This window comes from Aptenodytes patagonicus, chromosome 18 (assembly GCF_965638725.1).
Source record: "Aptenodytes patagonicus chromosome 18, bAptPat1.pri.cur, whole genome shotgun sequence".
NCBI lineage: Eukaryota > Metazoa > Chordata > Aves > Sphenisciformes > Spheniscidae > Aptenodytes > Aptenodytes patagonicus.
In genome coordinates this window covers 4,346,867-4,372,459 of record NC_134966.1, presented here as the reverse complement: position 1 = coordinate 4,372,459, position 25,593 = coordinate 4,346,867, and the positions used below count along the sequence as shown (strand labels likewise).

At 52.3% G+C, this 25,593-nt stretch overlaps 1 protein-coding gene across 1 annotated transcript in view; it reads left to right on the top strand.

Moving 5' to 3' along the window:
• Positions 1-25,593, top strand: part of ASTN2 (astrotactin 2) — a 364,218-nt gene that overhangs the window by 183,528 nt on the left and 155,097 nt on the right. Inside the window, exons 11-12 of the mRNA XM_076355678.1 lie at positions 12,305-12,455; positions 24,915-25,081. Of these exons, the coding sequence (XP_076211793.1) occupies positions 12,305-12,455; positions 24,915-25,081 (318 nt within the window). The remainder of the gene's footprint in view (positions 1-12,304; positions 12,456-24,914; positions 25,082-25,593) is intronic.

Genomic DNA, 25,593 nt, shown 5'->3' with positions numbered 1-25,593 from the left:
GGGCTCGTCGCTGTCTGTTCCCAGCGGATCGATAGGAGCATCTGTGAAAAATCAAGGCGTGGATGTCTGATCCTGCAGCCCTGGCTGTTTCCTATTTATCTAATCTAATTCTATCGGCATTTCTAAAGTGCTTATCGCTACCGCATCTAAGCACTTTATAGGTTTCTTGAGAAAAAAAATCCCAATCACTGTGTAATGAGAGTGGTCGAGTCTGGGATGTGGCTGGTCCCGGTGCCTGGGCGCAGGCAAACAACAGGCTAAAGGGTAACCCCCTCCCTCTCCCAGTTTCCCTGCAAAGTCCAACTTCTCCTAGTGACCCTCATGAATTGCTACCAAGTCAGATCCAGAAGAGCCCATTAGAACAGAAGACTTGCCCAAAATACCCTCGAAAGCTATAAAAGGGAAGGAAAACCCCAGTGACTCATTTGTGCCTAAGCAGATGCTGAAGTCTGAGCCCCAAGCTGGGATTTTCAAGCTTGCCTTTGCAAAATGCTCACGATGACCGAAGGCAGACGCAGCCCCCGGTGCCGTACCTCATGCCGGGTCCGTCCCCAGTGCCCGTGGGGCACTGCGGGTCGTCTCTGCCTCCGCGGGGCTGGGGGATGAGCTGCTGCATGGGGGGCTGTGCCACCCTGGGGCTAGGATGTGGGCTGGGGTCCTTCCAGCTCCTCTCTGCCTTTCTGGCCTCTCCGAATTCCCACCAGGAAGCAAATTCCCAATTTCTAGGCAGGGAAAGAAGGGTGGAGAGATGGGAATGGCCGTGGCCAAGCTCTCTTTTGGGCTAGAATGTATGTCTGTTTTAAATGGGAAAATCCTTTAGCTCATCCGAGACTCATCCCTTTGGGATGATGAATGAGCAGTGACCTGAAATCTTGGTTTGCTGATGGCTGATTATTTTGAAGGGCAAAGACAAGGGGAAGGTGGCTGGATGCTCAGTTCCTCTCCGGTGTCTGATCGGGTCCATGTTGGGAGCAAATACGGGTGGGGTAGCGAGGAGGTGCCCAGAGCTCATCATGGCAGTGAGATTAATGGCATTTTTCACCATGCCGCATAGAGTCTATGTGAATCTATGTTTTTTTTGAGCCAGCCCAGGCAGGGCTGCAATCGCTGCCTGGTACTGGGGCGGCCTGACCCATCTCATGACGTTTTCAGCCTTTAATAATTTAGGATGAGAGATCCCAGGCCTTTTGTCTAGGCTTTTGCTCGATTGCTTGTTTTTCTAAGATTTCTTTTTCTGTGTCAGGCAAAACTGTTGCAGAGGATTGAGGCAGACATTTTGTGGAGGGTCTCTCTTTTACAGGTGAAGAACCACTTTAATTTGGCCAGCTTAAAAGCGCTTTTGAAAAACTTGAATCGCTGCACATGGCGTGAAGTCTGGTTTGATTTTAGCAGCAAGAGTTGGCAGCAATCCTCCGTGCCCGAGCATGGCCGAGCATCCCTGCTCCGAAATGCTGGTTGAGGGCATGAGGGAGGGCAGCAGCAGCTGGCCAAAAATACCAAGTTTGGGTCTAGCGGGGAAGGGGAACTGGGGGAATGGGGGAGAGAAATGGGCTATACTGGGACAAGAGGGGAGGAGGACGGTGAGCGGGCAGGTAGGAGCCTGCTGGGGCGATTTTGCTGCGGAGAGAGCTCTGCCCACCGAAGGCTGAGTGATGCTGCGTCCTGCAACTGCTGCTGAAAAATGTCCTCTTTTCCAGACTAAACGCCTTCCCCTCCCTCCCTCCCTGCCCAGAATAAAACCCCGATTAGGCTCCTCTTCAGCAAACGTTATCAAGTTTGCAAAACTCCAAAGCCGGGAGGTGCTAGGGTCAGTTTGCTGTGCAGCCTTCAGGCAGCCCCTCTGTGCATATGCATTATGAAACCGTCTTTAATGGCATGATCATATCCTAGTTTTTCACCTTTACCTAGCTCAGCACAGCCGATGAACCTGCTCTGGGAATGATCTGCATTAATGTGGAGCTGTAAAAACTTCAACCGAAGTCAATGAGAGCTGTGCTTTGAGCAGGGAAAGTGTCATTTAATGCTAAGCACTCTGAAAAATCAAGTCTAAATGTCTCAAATTTGGTGCATGTAGTGTAGTGGATGTTTTTTACATTACCGTTCCTGGGCCTTAGCTCCCCATCTGTAAAACGGGGAAGGTAGCAGGGAGATTGGGAACATAATCACTTTATTGGTTGTGAAATACTGCTGCTTTTTGGCGTTGAGCAAAGGATAAGCAACCCACGAGGAGCTGAGAAATTGTGCATGCAGAACAGCAACTGAATGGAGTACAATAAAGTAGGAGCTATGCGTCCTCCAATGAAGAGGGAACAAGATACTGAGAAGCTGCAGATGAAGTTGTAGGACGCTGAGAAGCCTGCGGATGTCCATAGGTACCCAAGGGTGAGTTTTGGGATGCCTAAATGTCAGGCTCCGGACTGTTTCAGGCACCCAGAGACACCTGGCTACAGCTCAGCACTATCACTTTTGGCATTTGGGGAGCAATAGGTCCTTCAGGTAACCCCCCTGTATGTGGTCTTGCAATCAACACCTTCATGAATGCATAATTACCAGAGACTGAATTAAGGTTGCCAAGGCAACCTTAGATCTCACATTTTCTTAAGTTTTGAGTATGTGACATTGCAACCTTTATAATTTCCTTTATTATACTTTTTCTGCGTGCGCCGACCTGTGCGTACCTGCGTCGGGTGGCAGTGGCTCCCGTTCGTGGGATGCCTGATGGACCTCGATGTCTCTGCGTTGCAGAGCAGATGCTCTGCAGAATCCTTTCACTGGCGGAGATCCCACCATCCAGGTAGAGATAGCCTGGACGTGGCATCTACCACAGAGGGCTTTGCTCCCTGTGAATGTGACTGTGGGGTACTGCGCTTGGCAGCTGCTCTGGATTTGGGCGACAGGGCTGCGGGAAGGGCTGGGTTGCATCCAAGCAGTTGGTTGCAGGAGCAAGATGGGGATGATAGCAGAGCCCATGCCACTTCCCTGCCGAGCTCCTGCAGAAGTGTGATCCCCATGGAGGATCTGGCTCCGGGCTGGCCTCTCTTGTCCTCCTGGGTCCCTGCCCTTGGTCACGGCACGCGGTTCTGGGATCAGAACCAGGGGTTTAACCAACATCAAACCAGCTTTCTCCCCCCACCCCTCTCTTCTCCTACAGCATGGTGTGTTTCTCTCCATCTCTCCAGATAAGCCCACGGGACTCCTGGCCGGCCACTTGCGCGGTGCAGGGGTCGATGTTTCATTGGCAGGGGTGTTAGCAGTATTTTTGGATGCCTCCTTTCACGGCAGCCTGCAGCAGGTCTTGCCAGCAGCATCAGCAAGGTCTGCTCGGCTCAGAGCAGCTCCGCTGTGGAAAGCCAACGAGCCCTCCCTGTAGTCTCTCGCTTCCCCTTCTGCACAGATTTTTTCCTTCCTTGTTATCACTGTGTTATCTCTGAGCGTGAAAAATATCCCTCCAGCTGTTTTTTATTTCTAAATCGAAGCCAGAAATGTATTTACAAGTTCACTATTTTGAAAATAATATTTTGAGAGGATGGGATGGAAGGAATGGGCAAACTGAGCTAGTAAAAATATTAATTAGCAGAGAGAAATCATTGGATAATTTTCATTTCTGTATTTTTTAATTATGCATTGCTGCCTTTACTGATAACCCCCACACCAATAGTGTGATCATCCATTTTTGCTAGATAAACATATTACTTTGTGAGTTAATTAGTGCTCAGTTACTATCAATTAATACGTACTACTACTACTGATTCCATGTTGAGCAAGCAGATTCCACTACTATTAACTGTTTAAATTATTAATATTTGGAGCTGCCTAGAACCCCTCACCAAAAGGCTTTTATTGGTAATTGCAGTGGTGTGAGGGGCCAGGTGGCTCCTCACTGAGCCTGGAGCTTTCTGTTCCTGGTGGTCTAAATGCTATATTTTTTTTATTATTTAATGTCTTAAAATGCTGAAACTGCTTTTCCCGTGCTTCTGGTTTGCTACTGTTTTTTGAACTTTTAGAATTCACATTATAAAGTTTTTCTCTGCAGCTGAAGTTTGGAGAAGCAGTGTAGGGAAAGGGATGGGTCAGGCTCATCTCAGATAACTTTGTGTGCTTCATAGGTAAACAACTTAATAACTAAAGTTAATAAAACTGAATTAGGTATGTCTGGCTCTGGCTGGTGATACAGCCAACAGAGGGAAACGGGTTCCTTTGAAGCTGAAAACATCAGCTGGGATGTTAGGAGCGGTTGTGGTAATAGCAGCAGGGAGCCGGGGCTCTGCATTTGCATGGAAGGGGGAAAGTAGTTTTGCCTGTGCTGGACACCTTTGAAACGAGGAGAGCCACATCCCCACCTTGAAGAATTAGCTCCTGATGAAGCTAGTGAGGAGCAGGTGGAAAACACGCAGGAGCGGGGACATTTGCCCGGTGCAGTGTGGCAGGGCTGAGCCCCTGCGACCTGCCAGGACGTGGCTGTTGGGGCTCCAAAAAGATATAAAACAGGAGGATAAAGCCTGGGACCTCGAAGATGGCTGGGAAAGCTGTATCTTAAATAAATGCAGAACGGGGTGGTGGGGATGTAGGGCAATGCCCATCCCTTTTGCCGCGACGTTCTGGGGTGGGACACGATGCTCTGCAGTGCTGTTTCTCCTCCCGGCTGGTGTCCCCAGGTGCTTAGTCTGGGTTTTCTCTCCCACCGAGGGCACTTGCTGTGCTCCAAGCCCCCATCCCATCCCACCTTTTGCTGTCGGGGCGCCTGACACACGGGAGCATCCTGACCATAGCATCGCCACATGGGAAATGCAACCCGCCGAATTTGGGATTAATTATGAGCCACGGTGAAGCGAGCATTGACACGTGTAATTTCCAGCACGCTTACTGACCTTGGTTTATCATCCCTATTAAGGCTTGTGCGCCTTTTCTTAAACCTTCCAAGGCCGAGGTTGCCTGGGAGACTGAGCTGGCATCGCCTGTGTTTGCCTTTGGCTCGCGCGGGGTTGAAGTGGCGACCGCGATACTTCCCTGAAATGGGGGAAAAACGCTCAGAATTAAAACTGGCTTGTTTATGTCATCTGTGACATCCTGGTCCTTCATGTGGCAGAGCCGTGCCGCCTCCAAGGGGGCTGCAGCAGGGTGGGGGGTCCTGCCGAGCCCCAGCATCCCCCGGGACGTGTGCTGCATGCTTTCCGAGCTCTTTTTTATTCCGGTGTGTTTGTTTTTGCTTTGCTTTGCTGTAATTAAATTTCTGGCCCTTCTGGTTGCTGAGGTGAGCTTCAAAATGCTCTGGCAGAGCGATGGTTTTATTGAATCTCTAGCAAATTACTGAAGCATGGTAGGGAATTTTTCACACTTTCAACCTCAAGGTTTTTGGGAGAGCGTTTTTGCAAGTGTTTATTATAGTATTACCACAAGTGAGACTACCCGGAAAACTTCGAGTAAGCAGCTGATCAGCTGTGGTGTGTGAGCGTAGCTCCATTGAAGTGCCTTCTCCAACATCACTCCAGTAAGGATGATTTCTCCCAGTTTAGGACCTGGATGATGGTTTTTCTTGAAACCTCCCAGCACTATTAAAGTGGCTGAAAAGTGTCTGTCGGTGCGCTGGGCAAAAATTCAGTTTTTCTGCATAAAATAATATGTCCGCTCCATGCACACACATCTTCAGGCACCACGCTAAGAAACCTGGTTGAAGACATGGGCTTAAGTGTGCCAGAGTTTCAGACTGTAAAGTCCCTTGGTTAGAAGCTGCCACCACCTCGTCGGGTCCTCCAACACCAGGGCTGGAAATTAACTTTTCCAGAGCATCCCAGCTTGGTCAATGCGCGGATGAACTTGTTCAGGAGATAGGTCATGGCTCGGTGCTGTGGGAGATGGTTGCTGCATTCACTACAGACATGGTAAATGGTGTAGTGGGTGCAGGAGAGGGCTGTAGAGAGAATGGTCTCTTGCTGCAGGCAGAATAAGAAAGAAAAGGGTTGAAATCCTGGAAAAAACATATTCTGTTTTTAAATCGGAGACCACTTTTCTGAGGTGACCATACATTCATCGTAATTTGGGTGTTTAACTGCATGGCCCTCTGTACAGAACATCTGAGCCTGTGGTGCAATCAAACCCGGTCAGAATTGTACCGTGAGCACGGGAAGTGCTAAAAGTACAAAAAATAATTTTGAAAGCATCTCCTGTTGGACATCCAACAGTGGTGAGCACTTTTAATCTGGTTGCCTTGGCTCCCCGTCTTAAGCGTGAAGAAAATAATACCCAGTGTACAGAAGCTGTGAGAATGAACTCATGTTCGTGAGATGCTGGGGGTCCTGGGTGGTGAGTCCCCGGGAGGGGAAAGCGGCAGGGGAAGGGATGGCTCTGCCTTTGCAGGTGAGAGGGAATGCCATGTGCTGAGAGCGGGGCTGGGGCTGTGGGCGGTGGTACCTTGGGGTCCTGAGGGCTCTGCCTGCAGCCGGGGTCCCAGCCCCACATGCTGGTCAAATGCTGACAATTCACTTCTGAATGCTGGGCTTTGCAGATGTAATTTGGTTTTTTATCATTTATATGTAATGCTTATATAAAAAATGTGATCATCAGCTTTGCAGCGCACCCTCAGCTGGGGTACGCGTGTCGATCAGGCAGGCAGACCCTTCGTGCCCATTTCTGTGATGAATTTTGCTGAGCATTGTGTGAACACCCTGAGCCCTTCCCAGCCTTAAAACAGCCAAGCGCTGCAGTGACGGAAGCCGGGGACAAAGGGCTGGGTTAACTTTGCTTCTGCTACGGTCTATAATTCCCCCTCCAATTTGATATTTCAAGCTTGCAACTGAAAGCACCTACCCTTTCTGGCTCACCATCTTCCACCCAGCATTGGCAATTCGTGGCTGGTGAAGAAGTTTCCAGCCCACGTGGCCGCAGACAAACAGAGGCAGAACCATTTGCACAGCAAAAAGGCTCGTGCGGCTCTCACTTCCACCAATCCCATTAACATCTTTGAGTTGTTTACTCTGAAACTCAAGAAAGAGTTCGGCAACCTCACTAATGATTTCAGCGTTGGCCGGATTAGCGGAGGAAGGCGGGGGTTTAGTGGAGGAAAAAGAGATGTGAGGGAGAAGAGAAAAGGAGCGGAGGAAGACAGGAGTGGAATAGATGAGAGCACAAGTGATGCTCAGACAGAGCATTTGCTGGGGAGGAAATAACCTACCTGCCACGTGGACGGGGACTTCAGCTGCTGCAGGTCTGGGGCTGTGTTTGGGGACTCCTCGGAGGCATTTTCCCCCAGGGCAGGCATCCAGCTCTTCCTGGAAACTGCCCCGGAGGGACAGATGCTCGGCTTGAGCTTTCAGGGCTGGATGGGGTCGTAATGGGGACTAGAAGGGGAAAGCAGCCACGGCTCCCACATGAGCATCCACAGGGCAAAAGCTGAGGGTCCCTCCAGGTAAAGCCAGCTCTGGGTGAGATGACCTGATGGGGCAGAGAAGAAGGGTGAAAGGCAGAGGACATCCAGGTTTAACCCCTGGCTGGGCATAATGGGAAAAGGGAGCAAAGTCTGCACAGGGAGACACCTCTCTGGTGGGCTCTTAGCCATGAGGAGACCAGTCCTTTCTTGAGCCTCGCAGCACAGCAGAAGTTTTGTGGCCAGAGCTGGTCAAAATTGCTCAGGCAAGCAGCTGTCAGGCTGAAAAATGCAGAATCTGAGTGTAAATTGCTCTGTCCTGGTTTGCAAGTGCATCAGCTCTTAAGTTCCCTGTTGAGTGGGGTCTTGCCAATGGAAGTAGGAAGCAATGCGAGGTGCTGGACGTGAGGCATCCTGGCTGGGCTGCGCCGGGTGGTTTTAGGTCCCTGCTCTGTACAGTCCCGCCTTTGGGATGAAGCTGCAGGTTACACAGTTTGCTGCTAGTGGGCCCTGTCTCTAGAAACTCATGAACCCCAAATCTCCCCCTTGATCCTTCTCCAAACACAGCTCGGGGAGCAGATAGTAGAGCAGCACTGGCTTAGTCCCCAGCTCGCATCCTTTTCTTTGTTTTTCTCAGCGATGGTTAACTTTGTCAGATACCGAAGTCTTTAACCATTAGCAGGCAATAAAAAGGGGCAGCTGAGTTGGATAACACCCACTAATCCCCTTCCAGGATGAGCTGGAGAGAAGAGCCACTATGAAGCTCAGGAGCTTATTCTGAGATGAGTGCTTTGGAGGCTTTGAGAATTTCATGGTGTTGGTATTTCATGAATAAATAACCCCCAGCAATATTTGTCACTGAATCTGCTTCATTAAGGAGGGCCTGGAACAAAGGGGGAGGATGGAGAAAAGTATTTTCAAGGGAATCGAGGTGAGTGCGGGTGATGGGAGGTGGCACGGGGCTGGGTGAGGATGGGTGCCGTGGTCTGCACCGCAGGAGCTGTGCCAAGTCAGGTGGAGAGCCCTGCTGTTGTCCATCGCACTCACCGTTTGTGGCAATAGAAGTTGTTAGAAAAGGGGCTTTTACTGAGGCTGTGTATCATCAGCGGGTCCTGATAGAGAGCAGAGTGCACTTCATTTTTAAGTGTGTCATTTGGGCATCTGTGTGTGTCTTTGGGAGGGCGGGAGAGTTAGAGAAAGAGCGTGTGCTTGTGTTTGTAGACATGCGTGCGCTGGTGGAGAGAATCTGGCACCAGAAATTAGGTCGCTCGCTCCAAAATGCCCTTTTTGGTGGGACCTAGGATCTGCTTCAGGGCGGTGGGGGATTGCCCCGTCCTCCCAGCATGCCGGGCGCTGAGCCCTTCTTGGGCCTTGTGGCTTTGGCGCCTGGGTCCGGCCAGGGCCAGCGGCAGCTTCCCCCAGCTCTCCGGTGTGCTCCAGGCACGGCGTTAACTGCAGAGCCCATCTTCTCCGTCCTGCCTTGTCAGAACAGACCCGAGGGTCACTCGGTGAAATTCAATACAGATAGATGGAGAACAAGAGAAAAGAGCTGTTCTTTTGCAGGCAGCTTGTTACTGCAGGGAAAGTGATTCATCCATAAGGGCTGGTCTAATCTGGCGTGCCCGGGCAGTGGGGAGGGATGGCCGCCCATGCAGTGGCGGCCAGATGGTGCCATCGCTCCTCCAGTGTCTCCTGCCTTGTCGGCACTGCCTGCTCTCCAGGGACAGCTCTGGGGTTTGGGGGCTGGGGGCTGCGGTCCCATACAGCAGGCAGGGAGGGACAGGCAGGGAGAGACAGGCAGGGGTCACCGCCAGAGCTGCATGGGTGGAAAATCATCTGCTCCGTGCCACGTGTTGCCTGTCCCGTTGTCACTGCAGGAGGTGGGTCATCAATTATTGTTCTTCGTCCCCTAAAATTAAAAGGAGCCACTGAGGCTGGCAGTGCCAAAGGCTCGGCAGCGCCTGCCTGCGCTGAGCCCGGCTCTGCCAGCCCCTCCGGAGGCAAACAAAAGCAAAGTTTGCTCCCAGCTCATGCTGAGCATCGCGTCAACCCTCTCATCTGCTGACATCCCCCTTGTCAGGGCACCGCATTGAAGTGATGCTCCTCTAATCTAACGACAGCCAACACAGAAGCAATCTGGCCGAGCAGCCTCCCTCCGTTTGCAGGCAGCACCGTCAACCCCGTTCCTCTCCCAGGTGACATTTGAACACTTGTCTCTGGCTCCTCTTCCCCACCTTCCAGCGAGGTTAATATTTTAATACATTTAATGGCTCATTCCGGCTCGGCAGGCCCTGCCCATGTTTTGTCGGGGGGTCATCCATTACACCAGGCATGATTTCGGAGAGCAACGTTCCTGTCCTCCACCCTCCCGAGGGCAGAAGGTCGGTTTGTGCTTCCAGGTTTTAATTAAGTGTGACGAGCTGCCCCTGCCAGCCCCAGCCCAGGAGCACAGCACACTGCGGGATGAGCTGGCTTCTCCCGGCAGCACTCTGGCTCTCCGGAGTTACCCCGGCTGAGGATCCGGCCCCGGGGTCTCCTTTACACCACCCAGCGCAGCTGTAGCTCCTCACCTTCTCCCTTCAGGGACGTGGGAGCTGCAGGAGGGTCTGCTTGTTTGGTGGCCAAATGGAAAAGCCAGGAGGGAGGACTGGGACACGGTTCTCCTTGCAGTCCACCTACGATGAGAAACCCCTTGGGAGGACCAGATTGGGCTGAGCTTTCCGGGTGGACGGTGGAGGAGTTGTCATGGTTTGTTGTTTTTTTATTTAACTAATTCTCTCTATGTTAATAAACAGCATTCTTGGTTAGTAAATAATATGCCCTTTCCCTCCCCGCATCTCTCCAGCAGAAATAGATGCCCTGATCTAATATATTCTGCCTTTCTCACTCCCTCACTTCGGAGGAGCTGCAAATTCTGGTGGGAACAGAGTGCTAATAGAAAAGGGCCTCTAAAGATGTTTGAAACATGACCAAGAAAGGACAGAGGGAAATTCAGCTCCAAATATGCTGCAAAATCTAGGAGATGGGCCAAGAGAGGGGGAATATCAGAAGCATGATCGCCAAGAGGGAAAAGTTAATTGGGAAGTATTAATTGGGGTGAAAGCGGGCAGCGCAGACGTGATTTTGCTACATGGGGCAGCGATGCAGCCGGAGGCACTGCGGTGGGCATGGAGCTACCCCAGTGCTGGGATAACTCGTCCGCCCCGACCCGCGGTAGTGGAGAAGCTGCCCTCCACCTCCATCCAAGCGGGGACGTGCCAATTTACAAGTCCTTGCTGGTTTTATGGTGTTCTCCTTGTTGAAAGTCCCAGCTTCTGGAATGCTGTGATTGCCTGGAAATCTGGAATCTGCAAAATCGTGACTTCAGTGCTGCGTAGGGCTTTATTTCTTTGGGTTTGGTCTCTGGGTAGTTTCTAGCCCTCAAGTTTGCAGGGAAAAGCTCAATTACGCCCTAAAAGCTCAGAAAGCAGAAGGCAAATTTAGGGGAGGGGAAAAAAAAAACCACCCAGTGATTGATTTATTTTTAAAATCTCATCATTTTTATGCCAATCTCATTATTATTTTTTTTTTAATGCCTGACTCATGATTTTTTCAAGCGTTTGGTGTTGGCAGGGCTGTGTGCGTGAGTGTGACAGCGTGTGTGCGCGCAGGGGCCCTCCACCAATAGATGATGCAGTGCTGGTTCGAGGCAGCAGTGCTGTGGTCTTCAAGGGCTGCTGAATATTCCTCCACCGCTGTTTCATTGCCAAGCACACGGTTTTCAAATTAAAAACCCCCCAAAAAGGGAGGCTAGCACTGGGCATTGAGTCATTGTGCAGCTTTTTAGGTGCTGATGGGAGAGCAGGGGAGATACTAAAGGGGAATAAACCCCCCTGTGACTCCTGGTGTTACCTTAGGGGGTTATTTTAAGGTCAGAGGGGTCAGTGTTTTTGCAGCCCCCTGTGTATGAAGATCTAATAAATAGCCTGTGGAGATCGAGTCCATCTCCATCACTGACTTGTTCTGTGATCTTGGGTAAACTGCTTTGTCTCTCTCCTGTCGTTAAGAGGGTGATGGGATCTGTTGCCCAAGACGGGTTGCGGGTTATCGGTTAATATAAAAATTGTGCTTTGAAGATGAAAAATACCTTGGAGATGCTTAAAGCTCTCGACAAGCATCTGCGTTCCCTTTGTGGGAACCCAGCAGAAAGCAAAGTGCCTGAATACTTTGTCACAGACAAAATCTGCTGTGTGCGCAGCTCGGAGAGGCAGGGCTGGGAGCTTCCCAAGGCTTTACACGGCCATTGAATTTGTAGGTGTTTACACTTCTCGCTTGCTTAAGAGAGGGGGGTCACAATGTGGCCGTGCCCGGGGCTTTGCAGAGCCATCACGGGCTGGAGCAGTGCAGCAGAGGGCTGTGCCTGCACCCGTCGCTGTGTCCCCTGCTCCAGGTCCCCCGTCCCCCGGAACCAAGCACAGGTATGAGCCTCTTCCACATCCACATCCCACCAAGTGCAAAGCCAAGTTTCATACGGCTTTCCAGCTTTGGCAGTGTCCCCAGGTGATGGACGAGGTGTGGGTGCTCAGAGAGGCTTGGCCCAGCGGTGAAACGTTCAGGAATCCACTGTTGTGGATTCGCTGTTGTCTAGTGTAGGGTTGGATTCACACACAGCTCCAGGCTACTAATAAAGTATCTCTTAGTTGCCAATTTGCATGAAAATGGTAGATAGTATCTTTGAAACCCCATAACTGGTTGGTTTTCATCAAGGATCTCAAAGTTACGCAGCAAATTTATTATATACAGCGTAATCACGAAGCCTTAATTTTCCTTGGAAGCTTCCTTTGACTCGGTTTTGCTAATCAAAATGCTGTGATTTTGCCAGAGCAGCTCTCTTTGTGGATTGCCCCGCCTGTGCCACGTGCTGCCAGCTCCCTGCCAGCCCTAACGGTGCCTTTTCTCTCCAAGGGAAGAAGCGATGCTGTCCACCTACTTTGAAACCATCAATGACTTGCTCTCCTCCTTTGGGCCAGTCCGAGACTGCTCCCGCAACAACGGTGGCTGTACCCGCAACTTCAAGTGCGTTTCGGATCGCAAGGTGGACTCGACGGGCTGCGTGGTAGGTACTGTGGCTGCCGGCCCGTGGGGCTGGCGTGTGCTTTGGGGACAAGCCGGAGGGGGATGTTGCCTGCTCCCTCTCCGGGGACGTGGTTGAGGGGATGTGTGTGCTGGTGGTGGACTCCTCCCACCCCTGGGGTCTTCACGACAAATCACATATGCCTTAAGGACCTCAGGGAAGGAGCCCGGGGGCTCAGATGAGCAGAAGAAAAATGCTTGAGGCTGATGGTCATTTTCCTGCTTGTCAAGAAAGCACAGGCTGAAAGCAGTCTCACTTTTTCTCCTGCCTTGTGCTTCCCAGCGTGGGAGAAAGATGAAACATCTCCCCATCCTCTCCCCCTCTGGGCCCCTCTGACACCCTCAGAGTTTTGATTTGTTTCTGAACGTGCTCACGTCTTGCCAGACAACCTACTGAGTCCCAGGTTTTGCAATTTCCCCTCCAGAAGACCGCGTCGACCCTAGACCGTTAGTTTTGAGCAGAGGCTCTGAATCACTCCCAGCTATCGATGCACAGAGGGGTTTCGCCATTCTTCCACGGGGGCTGCAGCAGAACTCAGCACTTCCCCCGGCTCTAACCTATCTCACCTTGACAGCAAAGTCGCCACTTGCCTGCGTGTGGAGCTTGCACGAGTCTGGTACGACATGCAGAGACACGGGGGCAGAGCCTTGGGAAACTGGGGGAAACCTGGAGCATCCCTTCTCGTCTGTCTGCTGTAGGAGCCGTCTGCCTGCCAGGCAGCAGGTGGTGACCCCCGAGGGGGTCCAGAGCTCGTCACCCTCTCCGCCTGCCCTGCAAACACATGCCCGCTGCTGCAAAGCCCCCTGAAACCCCTCTGCCCCATCCCCTGCCCTCTCGCCACGGGCAGAGCCCCCATCGCCCCATCCCTCCCGTCTCGGCAGAGGCGGGAGTTAAGTGTCTCTTTATTTATTGAAGATGTTTATACATGGCAGCCGGGAAAGGTCAGGCTGGAGCGGTGCCGTCCTGGAGGTGGCGTTTTCATTATCCCTTTCTCCGGTTGTTTGTTAAGGCGATTTAGCACGACAGCCTGATGTGTTACCCACCGAGCCCGGTGCTGTCTCCTCCTTGCTGCTCCTCTCCTTTTCCTGCTTTCTTTTCCCATTGCTGTTTCCTTTTGTTCCCTTTTCCAGGGAGTAGCTGCCTTTCTCATCTTTTGGGGGGTTTTCCCCATTTTTTTGGGGTGTAATTTTGCTCTGAACACCAACGTCCCTCCTGGACACTGTCAGAAGCAATTGGGGCTCTGATCACCCCATGCCGCTGGGAAGAGATGCCTCTTTTTAAAAGTCAAGATATATTAGGATAGAAATTGTCAATAAATTACAGGCCTAGCTCTCGCCACGCCAGCATGAGGAGAGGCAGAAATTGAAAACTGTGTCACTCAGAGAAAATACCCACCCCGCTTCTGTAATGTCTAAATGAGGCTTTATGTAAAGAGAACGAACGGCGTACAGCAGGCAGCAGGGGGAGAAAGGAGAAGCAGCGGGAGCCGTTCTCCTGGAGTGCATCCCCTCCCCGAGAGCCATGGGCGAGAGGTGACACGCAGGACCGTGGGACCCACTGTCCCCCTGCATCACACCAGGCTCCCGGGGCCATGCATCCCATGGGGACAGGAGATGGTCACAGAGATGCCCGTCTCTCCTCCCTCTGCTCTTCGCCCCTTTTTCTCCCTGCTGCAGAAGCGTGAGGCTGCTCTGCCCCTCTCCGCAGCTGCCGGTCGTGGGGTGAAGACCCCCAGCTCCCCAGTCCCAGCTGTAATCTGAGGACAGCAGAGCTGAGCTTCCCCGGGGGAGTTTGGAGACGGCTGCTGCATCCCGCCTCCGGTCCACATCTCTCCCTGCTTCCCATCGGACTGACATCAGGGGAACAGTGCTCCATCCCTCCCGGCTCTCCCAACCCCGTGTGATGTTTTACGCTCATCACCTGCTTGTAGGTCCCCAGCAATGGCAGGGGTGCAAGCAGAGGTCTGGGGGGCACTGCCCATGGTCCGTGGCTGTCAATCTGGGGAAAAGCCTAAGGGGTGGGCAGGCAGTGCTGCCCCCAGCCCCGGGTCATGCTGGTGGCACTGAGTGGGGTCGCAGGTGATGGGAGCTGAGTTTCGGAGCTCGCCGCAGCCTCAGCGTGCGACCTTGCGGCACCTTCTGCACCAACCCCTGCGCTGGGCAGTACGTCCCCTCCGCATCCCACCCCTGCTCCCGGAGCCTGCCGGGTGTGAGCTGGGCTTCCAGTGCCAGCAGGGATGGGGTCATTTGCTGCAAATTTGCAGGGATGTCAGTTATTTTTAAAGCTGAACTGCTGTGAACTCAATTTGCCAATTTGGTAAGTGCTGTGGGCAATATCGGGATGTAATTTAATTAAGCTATCCCCTTTTTATAGAGTTCAGGGAGCATTCGCGTACTAATTTTAGCACTAGGTTTGCTTCAGCTTTACTCTGGACACTGTTTCGCAAATCATGACATGTTGTTAATCTTTACCAGTCAACAGTTTATTAATTTGCCAAGGACCACAGAAGTATATAATCAGTGGTTCATCAATCAAGGCTAAATCCAACAAATGTTCCAGGCAGGTACTGAGCATAAAATATACATGCAACCTTGTAAGTAATTAATACGCAGCAGAGCTGGAGCCTAGCAGCTCAACCAGGGAACAGCAAAAATCTCAAAGATTTCTTACTCCTTTTATGTATAATCATCATCTGTTACCAGTTCTTTCGTGCCCTTAATACAGTTTCCAGTAATTCTGCGAGGACTGGGGATGCATTTAGCTTCGGGCTTTTTAGCGGCGTGGACTCTGCCATTACCTAATTGTTTGGCCTTAAAAGGACTTGGCTGAAATGTCGAGGGCAGTTGCTTGCAGCTCGTGGTGGAGTCTCTCTGAGGGCGGTCTGCTTGGGCTTATGAAGGAGAAAAGAGGCCGTCCCTTTGCTTAGTTAAAATCCTAAAATCCTGCGTGCGAGGTGTCACCTGGAAGACCTCATAGGCTCTGCAGTGGGGTCCCCACCCGGAGGGGTGACAGCTCCCCAGCTTCCATCCCGCACTTCCCATGGGGCCCTTTTTCCCCCTCTTTGCATGGCTTTTCTGTTATTTTTACGTGTACCCAGTAGGTGGCATTAGTGCATAAAGGTTTTCTGCAGTTCTTTTCTTATCGGAGGTTTTTTTTGTTTGAGTAATTTTAAGAAGTATGAGCTGCAACCTTGCTAAGACCTTGGCATTGCTAACGGGAGTCTTGCCTTTGAGCCCTACCTTGCAACACAACAAAAAAGTCCCCAAGCTCTAGAAAACCTGTTTCCGTGCTGCTTTTCCTTGTCGCACCCCAGAATTGCTGTCGGGTCTGGGGAAGCCATGGGCATTTCCCAAGAAAACAAAATCCCAGCGAGCTCTGGATCGCACTAGATGCACTTTGAGTCTAGTGTACGTTTCATACCATCTTGCAGGGATCACAGCAAACCAGGAGAAACCGTGCTGGAGGAACAAGTCAGGTTATCGCCAGTACAGGAATGTATATCGCTGATACCTTCTACCAGCACGGTGGTAGCTGCTCAGCCAGGAGGGAGGATGCTGAAGAAGGGAAAGTGGTTGACCCTCATGTGTTGGTGATTGATAATTTGAGATGAAAACCTGTGAATTAGCCCTGAGGGACTGAAGGAAACACCTGTAACCTGGCTTAAATTCAGGTTTCCCCACCTGTCTCTCAGCTTGGCTTTGCTACTGATGCCAGTCCTCTCATCTGCCTGGGGAGAAGGGGGGGGTCACTCACATCTGCTGCCTCATGACCGTGCCCGTTTGCGAGCCCCAGCGAGGTAGAATTGCAGCCCCAGGGGAATAAGAGGGGTGAGGTGTTTTTTTCCCAAGGAAAGTGAGCTTTGGTCTTAGCACATGAGCTGGGCGAGGAGGTGGACAGTGCCCCTCCGGTGCACGCTGGGCATCCTCGGCATCGCTGCGGGAGGAGGCAGCGGCAGGTACAGGCGTGCAGTGAAGGCGTGTGTCTGAGCCCCATGGTGCCTTTCGGGGTGGGGTCTCATCACCGTGAGGACCTCCTGGAGATGCAGGAGGGCACGAGCTGCCTAGCTGGTGGTGGGGAAGGCAGCTTGGGGTCTCATGCTGAGGTAGCGGCAGAATTAGGCCCTTTGTTTCCCTGCTGAGTGAGCAGCTTCACCGCAGCGGCGCAGCTGCAGGTGGGTGCAGGTGGTGTGGTCTGATGGTTCTGCAACATCTGTGATGCCTGCAGATGTTGGTGAGTTAGTCTTTTAAGTCCGAAGAGGGTGACTTGTTCCACGGAGGCCAAAGATGTTTCGCAGGTAGATGCGGAAGGGCTGGCTCACAGCGTGGCTGTGCTCCAGGATCCGTCCCACCCTGGGAGAGGCGTTGGCAAGAGGTAGGAGAGCCCACCGAGCCCAGGCAGCGGGCGCTGCTGATCTGCAGAGACATGAAATCCTGCTGATCCTCACCATCTCCCTGCTCACAGGCTGGGGTTCCTCTAGCACAGATCTATTTATATGAGTGAGAAAAAAGTATAGTTTGGCTCCAAGCATGATGTGAACTGTTCCTCTTCCCGATCAGGGGGTCAGCCCATCAGGCAGGAGGGAGTTTGTCAGGCTCAGCAGCATGCAGAAGGGAGAGCATCTGCTACAGAGTCTCTTAACAAAGTTGCGGCCGACGGTGACACCGGTGCGGTGTCGGTCCCGGCCTTTTTAGACAGAGGAGGAAGAGAAATTTGGCGTGGTCCACGCAGGCGTATAAGCCTTAGCGCAGCCTGTCTGGAGCTAATCCTTCTCTTTTGCTCTCTTCCACATCAAAACGATGGGCTGTTCCTTAGCTGCTGCAAAGCGGGGCAGAGAAACAGCTTAATTTAAGAGTGTAACCGTTTCAGGGAGAAATAGGATTAGAAATGAAGGAACGGGGCAGTGGCTACCGCTCCGGTCTCCTCCTTCCAGCACAAGTCACCCAGGGGTGGCTTGGGGACCAAGGGGAGTGGGGAAGTACTTCGAAATGAAGTGAATGATGCTGAGAACTGATATTCTTGGGAGGAAATTGGGTGTTTGGGAGTTTCAGCTCACACCAAAATGTTGTGCAGAAATTCCCCACATATGTGAAAATTCTAAAATATTTTGATTCGAAACATCTCCTTTCTATGAAGGAGGGGGAAATATTTAATTCCAACATTATCATCTGGAGTTTTATGTTATATATTGCGTTATCCCAGTGTACAGCCTGAAATAAAAACAAAATTAGGCGGTGGAAACCAAAACACTTCAACCTTGTCAAAATTAAATGCTCTCCTAATTTCCCAATGAATTTTGAGCTGTAATTGATGGAATCCCACAAAGCACTTAAGCTTCATCAAATCTGCATTTTTCTGACAGACAATTGTTCACTGAAAAATAAAAACTCATCCGTCCCTGCCTTACGAGGCACCTAGCTAATTATGTTAGAGATGCACACGCAAGGGAGGGAGGTGGGGAGGAAACCATTCTGTTCTAATCCCTTTAAAGTTTAGCTGGCTCCTTGAAGCAGAAGATGACTCCTTATGCACATTATGGTTGGAAGCAGAAGCCCCCTGAGCTCAACAGCAATCCCCCTTCCCAGGGAGCCTGCGGTTTCGGATTTGTCTCGTTAAGCCAAGTAACTACCTGTGATGAAAATGGGATTTGAGGAAGGAATAGAAGCAAAGGATGGGAAAAGCCGCTGGGGTCGGTAGCCAGCCGCGGCAGGGAGCGGAGGGGCAGGTGGGGAGCCTGCCGCCCGCCTGCCTTTGCTTTCAGTGCTGCAAAAGGGGTTTGCACCATGTCGGCAAGCGGTGGCCAAATCTAAAAGCAAGTAGAATAGCTCAGGAAGCACCGAGGTGAGCTGAAGATCTCTGCCTGCACTGGGAGGAGGTAGTTTGGGGGATAAAAGCCCCATTTTCTACAGCGTTGGCTCTTTCAGTGGCGTTCCTTGGCTGGCACCAGCCCTTGCCCCTCTGCTCCCCAGCAGACTGGGATGCTTCGTGTGTTGTGGTCGCAGCTGGGTTGGGTCTTTGGGTTTGGTTTGGGTCGTAGGATTTGGCGTGTAGTGTTGTGGCTGGGCTGTACCCTGGATGTCAGGTGGGGCAGGAGTTGAATTTCTGGTCTCCCAAATGTTTTTGGAGGTGCCAGCCTCAGCTGTGGCTAGGAAGGGAAATGCTCCAATGGGCAGGAGATGCCAGCGCACCCCAAAATGGGCTGTTGGTGACTCCTGGAAGGAAAGCAGCTGGAGAATTTCCACTAGCTTGATTTCCTTGCTCCAGGAGCTCTGAGCACTTACGTCTATGTACTTAGCATCCCGCCAGCTGCTTCAAACAAGTCCATCCCGCTTTGAATTGAGATGCAAAAAATACACACAGTGACTTGCCCGAGAGGGTCCACGTGAGAGCTGTGCGGTGGCCAGAGGCGAGGAGATGCTGCCTCATTGCCCAGAGCTTCGGTGTCCTCCATGGAGCCCCCAGCCCACTGCCACGGGGGGACCGAGCTGAGGGGCATGAGCTATCGCAGTGTGCGCTCAGGAGCCTGGAAGACAGATGGGTTTGATTTTCTGAGGCTAAAATAATGATTGATGATCTTGAAAGGGAAGAGGAAGCAGGGGAAAGGAGGGAGGGGAAAAAAGAGTGGGAAGATAATGACTGTTATTTCGGAAAACAGTTGTAAAGTTTCCCTCTGGGAAGGATGCTGCCCTGCAGCGGGGTGTTGGGGAAGGGTCTGCTGCAGCTGGGGTGGTGGTGAGGACATCGCTGCCCTGAGGAGGCGAGGCAGGGGTGGCCCTGGAGAGAGACTGCCTGGAGCCAACAGGCACTTTAGCGACCAGCTTTTTGGCCTGTTTTACCAAAATATTAGGACAGGAGGGAAAGCCCGCAAAGACTGGGCTGTGTACAGCCAGACTGGTCCTGCTGCTGCTGAGGAGCGTTGCTCGCCAGGGGCCTTCTGGGCCAAGAAAGCGAAGGCAGAATATGCCAAAGTTGTCTGAATATATCTCTCTCTCTCTCTCTCTGGACAGAAAGGAGTTTACGCGTTTGTATCATTTCTGAGCTCCAACAAGCAAATAAAATACATGCCAGTGCATAGTTTGGAGTTCATTAGAATGCTGGCACTTGCTTGTACCTCAGCAGTGTCTCAGACTAATGTTTTTGTCTCACGCTGAAGAGGTTCCTCGGTGAGGAGTGAGGATGCCTCTAAACAAAGCGGGGTTATCAGGGCCTTCGGACGTTGCACTCGGTGCCTCTGCAGCACTGAGCCACCAGCGCTTTTTGCAGCCTCAGGCCGGTGGTGATGGGGATGCTGCTTGGAGGAGCTGCACTGGGCAGGATCACGGGGCCGGGGTCCTGGTTTTCGCCTCCGGACGCATCCAGACATGGATGTGTGGTACCCGGAGCGGCACCGGGAGCAGGGGTTTGGTGGCAGCTTCCCTGTGCGGTTTTAAAGAGCCGGGGAGGAGCCGGGCTCGTCTGCACCCAGAGCATCACCTCTGACACCCTGGCATGGGAGAAGTCTGGGCTTTTATCTCTGACAAAAAGGCTCCTATTGTTGAGAAAACAGAGCGGAATAATAAAAGGGCGGTTTACTCTCTACAGAAACAGTTTATTAAATATTCTTTTTTTTAAACTTAATAACGGAAGAGAGGAGCTGAGCTGAGCAACCCTGGCAGGCAGCTCAGATGGAGAGAGAGAGAGGGAGGTTCCCCTCCCCCTCGTCTGGGGGATCCGTGTCAGTAATGAGACTCGGATTTTATTTTCAGTGACCCCCTCACCTGTCTCGCTGCTAATGAGCTATGTAAATGAGAAAGGGGGAAAAAAAAAGGGGGGGGGGGGGGGGGCCTTTGCTCACTAACATGAACAGGGACTCGTCCAGGTACTTCTTTTCCTAAGACACAATCTTGTACGAGTTTCGGCGGATGCTTGCTTTCTTTCCCTTGAAGACGATCCTCCTCCCGTTGCGTTTGCTCTGGCCGTGCTGAGGACAGTGGCGGTGAGCGGAGGAGCTGTGCCGAGTCCTGGTGGCAGGAGGCCACGTGGTGTTGCACGCCGTGCCGGGGTGACGGTGGTGGGCACGGGCATCCCGATTCGTTCCAAACCACGGCCCTGTGCATCGGCGAGGCTGGTTCTGGTGGCTTCCCAGGGGTGGCAGTGGGCATGTGGCAGCAGGTCCTGCCAGCTCTGCCACTCCATGTCACCTTGGAGATGTCATTTAAAAGGGAAAAAAGCCCATTTCTCCAAAAAACAGATAAAAATAGCACTTTCTTATTCAGCATATCCATTCCCCATGCGTACTTGGAGTCCGTTTGCTGACCGCATTCACAAAAATGAAGACCTGGGTGCTCTGCCCGGTGTGGCTGGGAGGGGAGGAGCCGGTGCCCAGCTGTGCTATCAGCCAAACCCCGCCAAGCTGGCGGCGGTTCCTCCTTCACAAATCTGTCGGCAGCAGGAGGATCGGGGCGTTGTAGCTGTGGGTCACGGTTAGCCTGCAGGATCTGTATTATCAGTGCTAATGCAGGAGAAGATAAGAAAGTAAGTTTTCTTTTTCCAATCCCAAGAGCAGTTTTCAGGGCTGGCCGTCATCACAGAGAAACCAATTCACTCCTGCGCAGACGGAGTGGATTTGCAAGGCAGTGGGATTACATTTGTATGGTAACGGCTTCTCCCTGGCTTTTTGGAGCAGACCATGGCTGGAGTCTCCCCCTACCTCCCTTTTCCTCTCCATAGCATGGATTAAGTACCAAACCCTCTTCCTGAGCTGTAAGCTGTTTTTGCTTGTCGGATCCATGGATAATGGATGGTCTAGGAGTTTGAAGCGAGTTCCCGAGCAGTGCGGGTCTAACGTGGCAAACCACAAACAGCTTTTTCTTTTGAGTAGCTGACTAACAGTTTGTAGGGTCCCTTTGCCTCCCTGGATAAATGGATCCATCCCGTATCCGGACGAGGGTTGCGCAGAGGTCGTTGGCCGGGGGCTGCTGTGGCACCACGTCTCGCCAGCTTTCTTCCCATCAGGGAGGGACGTGTCACCCGTGATCACCCAGACAGAGTTATTGGCTGAGTTGCTTATTGATTTTTTAATCATTTTCCAACACAGCCCCCCATCCTGTGTCACTGCCAAGGCAGATCGCAAATTGAACTGCAGCTGAATTGATGGGGGATTGATTAAAACTCACCGTAATTATTGGTTCTCTGCTGCCCAAGCCAGACAAATCAATGTCAGCAATAGCAGATCTGGTCCTTTACAAAAGCCCAGCAAATGCAGAGCAAGTGCTGGTTTTGTAAGCCCAGCTGGGAGCCCAGACCGACCCTTCAGCACAGCCCGGGGAGTCGGGATTAGCATGAGCCAGCTTTTTCCTGCATCATTTCTGACCACTGTGGGCAAGAATGTAGTTGCACCCAAACGGGCTTTAGTTTTCTCCCTGCTCTGATCTATTGGTGGGACATCCCAAGTGCAAATCCTCTGCTCCGGGGGTAGGGAGATCTGTAGTAAAGTTTTATTGTGCCAAGTAGTTGCTCCATCCCTGCAAAACCCTCCGCGCAGGCGGCTGGCGATGCCTCTCCTGCCGTCTGCCCGTTTGTTTTGCTGGCTGGCGCTAATCGCAGAGCTCGCCGGTTCCCCTGGCTTGCTGTCCCTGGCATCTTTGTCCCCCCCAGCCCCACCAAACAGGGACACCTCCCGTGTTTGTGCGTTGGCTACCCAAGCTTTCTGTCCCTGGAGAGCTTCTCGCTGCAACACTACAGCTGGCTGGAGAGGCGGCTCTGCGCCGAGCCGGGGATGGGTGCGGAGGGGAGGGCGTGCTTTCTGTTGCAAATTTTGTGCTGAGCTATTTGCCTGCCATAATTAATGCGTATTAGGATGTGTAATTACAAACAGAAAGGAAACACGCTTCGTGGTGATTAAAAGCCGAACTGGAGGAATATCCAAAGGGTGGCCTCGAGCAGAGTGGGGCTAAGGGAGGGAGGACTTTGGTGACCCACTAACCCAGTCCTGGGGAAAGAGCCATCATCTTCCTCTGCGGGCTGGGGAAGATGCTGAGCTTAGCACACGGATGAGTGCCAGGGCAAGAGTCCCAAGTGACAGCTCAGAAAAGCTGTGGCTGATCCCCTGGCTGTGATCCTGTAGCTTCTGCTGACTGAAGGTCCCATCTGGTTGCCTTCAGCACCCTGAAGGGTCCCTTAGGAGCTCCAGAGGGGACTTGGGCAGAGTCCCAGACCTCCCCATCCCCATCAGCGTGGGGAGAGCAGCAGAGAGGCGGATGCGTTGCCGTGGAGCGGAAGATGCTGTTTGCAGTCAGCCCGCCATGTCCTCCAGGGAGACGCGTTTCTGCCAGTTTGCACAGCTCTTATTCTTACAGTGGGGCCGGCAGATGCAGCGGAGACCGCAGGAGATAAATGTTGCATATGCAGGTTCACAAACACACTTATCCTGATCCTGTTTCCCAAGCAGCTCAGCAGTGAAAAGCACAGATTGCTCTAAGTGTCCTCTCCTCCTTCATATTTATTCTTTGTATGCATCTAGAAGGCTTCCTGCTCCCATGTCTTCTGCTGCTTTGTGCCTAGGCAGGGCTACTGTTTCCCAGGCTGCCTCTCCGGGGCCCTGCGTGTGCCCTACCTGCTCTGCAGAGATGGGCAGCGTCCTATTCCAGAGCCCTTTGCTGCCAACATAGAATCATAGAACAGTTTGGGTTGGAAGGGACCTCTAAAGGCCATCTAGTCCAACCCCCCTGCCGTGGGCAGGGACATCTTCAACTAGATCAGGTTGCCCAGAGCCCCGTCCAGCCTGACCTGGAATGTTTCCAGGGATGGGGCATCCACCACCTCTCTGGGCAACCTGTGCCGGTGTTTCACCACCCTCAGCATAAAATATTTCTTCCTTATATCTAGTCTGAGTCTACCCTCTTTTAGTTTAAAACCATCACCTCTTGTCCTAACATCCTTTGGCTAGAAAAGCCGTGTGCCTCTCAACCTTCCCTTGCCTCCCCTTCCCACCTTACCCGGTGCCTGCAAGGAAGTTGCTGAGGTTGCAAGGTCCACTGGAGCTTCAGAGCTGAGGGCACAGGAGCCAGTGAGGTGTCTGAGGGACATCAGGCATGGGGATGCCTGAGACATCACAGTTGCTGCATGAGGGGCAGAAGCAGCTTTGATGCTGCTGCCATAGGGAAATGGCACAGGGTTTCTAGGAGCTGGAGTGAAACTTCTCATCGCTCGGATGAGGTGGGCCAGGACTCCCTAAAGCATCTTTCTGATGTCCCCTGCGGGCAGTTTGCTTCTTGAGTAGCCAAGAGTGAGCAAGGCTCGGCAGCCCATCTCCCGTCGGGACCCCGCCTGTGACAGCGAGCGCAGGGTCCAGGGTCTTCTGAACTTTTATTAATATGTACAGCATTTTGCTCACACAGAAAATTGATTTTCTTTTTTAAGCACGAAGTATAGCAGTTTTATAACCTTTCTTCTGCTTGACAGAGACCATTTATAACCTGCCTGCATCACTACCTGTACAAGCTCCAGTCTAACTGATCTTCAAGAAATTCCATAATGCATTTTTAATTGCGAGCTGCTCCTAGGCAAGATTTATTTATTTTTTCAAGGACTGGCCTTTTTGTTGTTGTTTGTGTGCGTGCGTGTTTGGCGAAAAGGGATAAATAACACAAGTGGAATAGAAGAGTGCTTTAATCTGGGTGACAATTTATTGATGGTATTTGCCACCTGCTGGCTTTTATCTTTTGGGACAAGGAAAGCCAGCTGGGGAACTGAAATTAAAACCCAGAGCCAGATCCCCAGCTTGTGTGAATCAGCGTGGTTCCCTCGGCTGCAGAAAACTGTTCTGATGAGCCTGGGCTGCGGTCCTGTCCTCCCCCAGTCCTGCCTCCACCGCAGGCCGGTCCTGCCTGCAGGTGCCTCCTCCCATGGGAGGCAGCGAGATGCTTTTGGAGATGATGCCAAGGCCATGTTCGCTGGTCTGCCTGGCATGGGTTGAGATGGTTTTCTGGGTTGGTCCCAGGTGTTGAGATGGTTTTTCTGGGTCACGCTGGGCTTCTCTGCATCTCAGAGGTACAGGTAACAAATGCAGAGGGTTTCTCCAGCACGTCACAGAGCAGGTCATCATGCTTTGCCCCACGCTGGCTTGAGGCTTCATCGCTGTGTAATTTTGCTGCCTCAGGGATTTCACCCTCCTCCAGAGGGAGGATGGGGAGCCTGGCTTTTTCAGCAGACCAGGTCCTTGCCCTGTGGTCCTTGCCCCTTCCCCAAAGGCTGTGCGAGGTGATGCAGGGCCCTTGGGGCTGCCCCGTCCATCACTCGGGATGAACTAATCTCCTTTAGATGTAGATGGAGTTCAACAGCACGATACACAAATCCCTGTGGCTCATGGGTGGGCTGTGCCCTGGGAGGGCACCCCCCGGGCTGTGGCTCCAGGGTAGGTGAGGACTCACAGGTGACCTTACCGCGTCCCCTCTCTCGCTGCAGTGCCCCGAGGACCTCCGACCCATGAAGGATGGCACCGGTTGCTACGACTACTCCAAAGGGATCGACTGCTCGGATGGCTTCAATGGTGGCTGCGAGCAGCTCTGTCTCCAGCAGACCCTCCCTCTGCCCCATGACCCCTCATCCAGCACCATCTTCATGTTCTGCGGGTGAGTCCCCTCCAATGCTCCTGCGTCTCCTGCTAGCAGCTAAAAAACCCATGCCCTTTTCCATCCCTGCCAACCCTCCTGTGCCACCCGTCCCCAAACCAGCGTGCCCAGTGAGGGAGCTGGGAGCCCAAGAAAAAGGCTGTCTGTGGAGCCGACTTCCAACAGGGAGTAGAGGCACCTGGCTTGCCTGCGGGCAAAAGCATACGCAAATGCGAGGAGCAATGTGAGCAGATGCACCTTCCTCCTCTCCCCCACTGTGTGACGATACGGTTTGATCTGTGACTCACCGTGAAGGGACCCAAAAATCGTACATTGCGTGTTGGAGGGGGAAGGTGGAGGATTTGTTTAAAAAATACTAATTTTTGATTTTTTTTCCTCCCCTGTGCCTCTCTTAAAATAGAGTTTCATCCCTGATTTTGGCCGGGATCCTATAATCCTACACAATTTAGCATTTTCTCTTGGGAAAATCTCCCCGGCTGCAGTATGTTCTAAAAGGAGCTCAGTGATTATCT